Genomic DNA, 4,519 nt, shown 5'->3' with positions numbered 1-4,519 from the left:
GGGCAAAAAAAAAAATCCCTGGACACGGGATTTTTTTTTTCTGCCATATGTGTCTATTCTAGAGACATTTTGTTACACATTTACTTAATGATTATTTTGCCTTATGTCTTCTAGTGACATGTTACATCTTTTTGATAAAGCTCTAATTGCTTTCTTTTGGAAATATGTTTCAAATTCACACTGAATGCATTAATGACTGTAAAGCATGTGTGTGTGTGTGTGTCGAAATCGCAAAATTGATCAAAGAAATTGTGATAGGTTTTTTTTTTGTCCATATCGCACAGCCCAAGTTCACACACAGATGCCTCTCCGTAACCACCATGCCCGCCATAGATCTGCCAATGGCAGTGGCAGTCTACTTAGTGGCACGGAGAGCGAGATCTGTGGTGCGACGCAACTCAGCCATTTCATCAGGGGATAAACCCTGGCCTTTATCCAGGTCTTTCAACAGGTCAGTCTGATAAGCCTGAAGCACTGCCATAGTGTGCAACGAAGCTGCAGCCTGACCTGCTGCTGCGTATGCCCTGCCATTCAAACGAGATGTAACCTGAAGGGGTTTGTATGGCAGGGAGGGAGCCTTAAGAGAAGATGCCTCACCCCCAGAGAGATAGCTAGTTAGCGTCTCTTCAATAGGGAGCATTTTCTCATAACCGTTCTCATGCATCCCCTCAATATTGACATAACTAGTATGCTGAAACCTTATGGATGCGGGATGAAAACAGAGTTTTCCATAGCCTTCTCGATCTCCACATGGAGATCAGGAAGAAATGGAAGGCTCACTTAAGCTGGAGGGTTATGATCAGAAAGATAACGCTCATCGAGGCAGCCACGAGGCGCCACTTTCTTAACCCGCTTCCACGGCAAGTCAAGCCTCGCTGTGGCGCGTTCCATAACCTCAAGCAACTCAGAGTACGCAGGGCAGGAGGAATGAGAGGATTCAGTCTCAACTTCTTCATCCTCATCCGCCATCTCCTGCTCTTTCTGGCTTGGAGCCAGCAGAGCACTAGCCGCTGGATCAGACGATGTAAGAGAAATAGCATCGTCATCCAGCAGCAGAGGGAAAGACCCTCTCTCAACTCATCAGCCAGGTCCACCTGCGATCCCCACGAGCTCATTTTCCTCCGTGCCTCAGCAGCGGCGGGTCCTGAACCGCGGGGAAACCTCTTTCCTCGAAAAGAGGGACAAACGAGAGCAGAGCTTTTTAATTGAAAAAAGCTCACAATGCACACAGATTGCCCCCTCGAGGACATCGAGCGCGTGCTCTTCACCCAAACAAAGGACGCAAAGATCGTGTGTATCATCAGGTGTCAAATAACGAGGACACGGATCCACACATTTCTTAAACGCCTTACTAGTTAGTGCTTGCCATGGTTTTAAAGAGGAAAGATATGTTCTCACCGGAATGCACGTTTCAAACAAAACAGTCGTGAAGACAAAGAAGAGGATGACGTGTTCTCTCGGCGCCTTTTATACTGTGTCGCGCCGGGTAATGACGTCATAGGCTGTCGCCGGTCAAGCTGAAGGCGTTCCCCCATAGCGACCACTAGAGGATACAGTTCAAAGTTCCCTCGGAAGGGAACCCATGTTTCTATAGAGAACTATTAAATATATTTGATCAACTACACAATAATCTAACATAAATGTTATTGAAAACAAAAGTACCCAGTTCATTAGGGGTGTAACGGTTCAGATTGGTCGTGGTTCAGTACGGTATGTGCTATGTTCAGGGAAAAAAGGACTATGATAAAAAAAAAAGTAAATAATAACAAATAATCAAACTAAATGCAACAGCATAAATGAATACAGTAGAGCGAAAATACAAATAAAATAAAGTGTTTTTCAGGTGTTTCAGGTGTTTAACAGTAATTTTCAGGCCCATAAACGTAAAAGTAAAGAGATGTAAAATAACAGAGCATATTTCACTGTATAAATTAAAGACCAAACCTTGTTAAAATTACAAAGCGATTCAATTGAGAGAAGTGAGTGATTTTCTTGTCTTTTGTTGTTTAACATTAAAAACACAGACAACAGGAATAGACTTCTGTTCCTTTAAGACATAATTAGCAGATCCAGTACACTGATACTGACACACGTCGTCTTTCTCGACTGTTAACGTTCACTTAAAACATGACCAACGATGCTTGCAAGGATACTCACAAACACAAGTGTTGAAATGGAAATCAGACGAGGCTCTCCGTGTGTGCACGTGCTACAGATGCGTGCGCACTAGGGCTGCACGATAAATCGCATGCGATACGCATCTTGTCAGAAAGCCGGTTCTGTAATCAGCGGTAAATCTCCATCACCTGCGGGCTTTCACATTGAGCAGCATTAACTACACAGAGCCGTTGTTCACTGACGAGCTGCGCAAAAACTCGCGCGAATATGAACGTGGTTTTGCGCAGCTCGTCAGTGAACAACGGCTGTGTAGTTAATGCTGCTCAATGTGAAAGCACGCACGTGATGGAGATTTACTGCTGATTACAGAACTGGCTTTACTGATAAGATGCGCGTTAAATATCGCATGCGATTTATCGTGCAGCCCTAGTGCGCACACACACACTCACTCACACACACACCTTCATACAGCACGCGCAAGTTCTCAAGCACCTCTTCTTTGTTTGAATGTTTTAATTGACCAGGCTTAAAAACGCGCAAATGAGTTTAGTTTAAACACAGATAATGTGTGCTGTTCATGTCTCACCTGCACGCGTGCACTTTCAACTCCCGGGTGACGAATGCGTAAATGACTGGTATACTAGTGTGCATACGGCATTCTGTGTTGTTTGTCCAAGTTTTTTGATCATTGCTGGTGTAATGTGGGAAACCAATAGGTCTGTTTTATGTGTTGTTATTTCCAACAAACCATATTCTACAAAGAGTACAGCGATACGCATCGTGGTTGGTGTATCGCGGTTTTTCAGTTCGGTTCGAATATCGTTACACCCCTACAGTTCATAGAAAGTGTCCCTTATTATTTGATGCTTCAGCTAGATTATTCAACAGCTCTGAAGATTTTTCCTGTTACAACAAATCTAAATCTGCTTGAAACTTTATAACCTTCAGCATTATTAATGAAGAATAAACACCAACCTCTTTGTTCTTCAGTATCTTCAGTGTGATTCATTTTGCAGGGTTTGTGGGAGGAGCTTCACTAAACATGAATTTCTCTGTACAAAAGCAGATTTGGGAACATCAACAATAAATCAGTTACTGAGTTTTTTAAAAACTAATTTACACCTTTAAGTAATAATGTACGTGAAGCAGATATCCTCCCAATTCTATCTTTTGAAGTACAAAGTGTTGCATCTTTGTAAATCATTGTATTACTATATTAAGTAATTCACACATTCTATGCATTTCTGTTTTCTGTCTTTCTATTGTTAACATTTCTATCCATATTTTTTTCATTTTGCCCTCTATATTATTAACATACAAGAAGATATCTTTCTAAAAATATAGAAAAGAATATAATGTAAATTCTTCCAAATATAAATAACAGTAAGAATGAAAAATTAAAGCTTAAACACAGAAATTTGATGACACCCATCTCCATTAACAACTACAAGTAAATTACTACATGAGCACACAATATCTAAATATGGTTTACTTTTCTAATAACTACATTCAGCGCATTAAGGAATTAATTTATGAACATGTTAGTTTTATATGTGCAGTAATTGACAGTGATCATAAAATCAGAATAAAAACAGAAAAAGTACCACAAAACAAAATATTGATGTTTCCAGTGTATATATTATAAATCTCTTCATATGTATGCATCTAAAATGTCCCACGTGGCTAATTAGACTCAATATTAAGTATTTAGCAGTACCTGTTTTTTTAACCATGTAAAGTAGGGCTGCACAATTAAATGAATTTCTAATCGCGATTACAATTATGGATGCCACAATTACGTAATCGTTCAAAGCGGCAATTAATCGTTCATAGTCCACTTATGTTATTCTGTGTGTTTAAGATGCTTTTTTTTTCTTTCTACAAGTTATCTTAAGCGTTTTTCCATTGTTTTAGATTTAGTATAACATTATAATACCATTCATATTTGTACTTTTTAATTTTTTATTTAAAGAAACCAATCCGATGTATATTTGACATTTGAGGCTTAATACTATAGAAAAGCACTAAAGGTTTTTCAGTTAGAGTGTTTTCAGCTTGTTTATTTTCATATAAAAATACGGCATGCAGTTGCATCAAACAATGGTATAAACATCATTCAATGTAAATTGTGATAATCGTAATTAATAATCGCAATTACAATTTCAAGGCAATAATCGACTATTATGATTTTTGTCATAATCGTGCAGCCCTAATGTAAAGTAACTATAACAAATTTGATCTGCCAAAGGCAAATGTCAGAGAAATAATGTTATAAATAAAATCGCAGCAGCAACACTTGATATCGGTTCGCATCCATTCCTCTCACCGATCACAGCACATTCAGTAACAGCAGCATTATCACTCCACACATTGAAACAATAATTCATACGAACACACACAC

At 39.1% G+C, this 4,519-nt stretch overlaps 2 protein-coding genes across 2 annotated transcripts in view; both read right to left on the bottom strand.

Annotated features, from left to right (window-relative positions):
• LOC107693533 (zinc finger protein 658B-like) overlaps positions 1-3,110 on the bottom strand; it is a 10,163-nt gene extending 7,053 nt beyond the window's left edge. The window contains exon 1 of the mRNA XM_016493065.1: positions 3,094-3,110. The gene's annotated coding sequence lies outside the window, so the exon portion shown is untranslated. The remainder of the gene's footprint in view (positions 1-3,093) is intronic.
• The window catches only part of LOC107693643 (trypsin-like), an 11,100-nt gene continuing 7,361 nt past the window's right edge, over positions 781-4,519 (bottom strand). The window contains exon 7 of the mRNA XM_016493107.1: positions 781-1,010. Coding sequence (XP_016348593.1) covers positions 781-1,010 — 230 coding nt within the window. The remainder of the gene's footprint in view (positions 1,011-4,519) is intronic.

This window comes from Sinocyclocheilus anshuiensis, unplaced genomic scaffold (genome assembly GCF_001515605.1).
Source record: "Sinocyclocheilus anshuiensis isolate Anshui unplaced genomic scaffold, SAMN03320099.WGS_v1.1 scaffold1219, whole genome shotgun sequence".
NCBI classification, from domain to species: domain Eukaryota; kingdom Metazoa; phylum Chordata; class Actinopteri; order Cypriniformes; family Cyprinidae; genus Sinocyclocheilus; species Sinocyclocheilus anshuiensis.
This window is presented reverse-complemented; position numbering and strand designations above follow the sequence as displayed.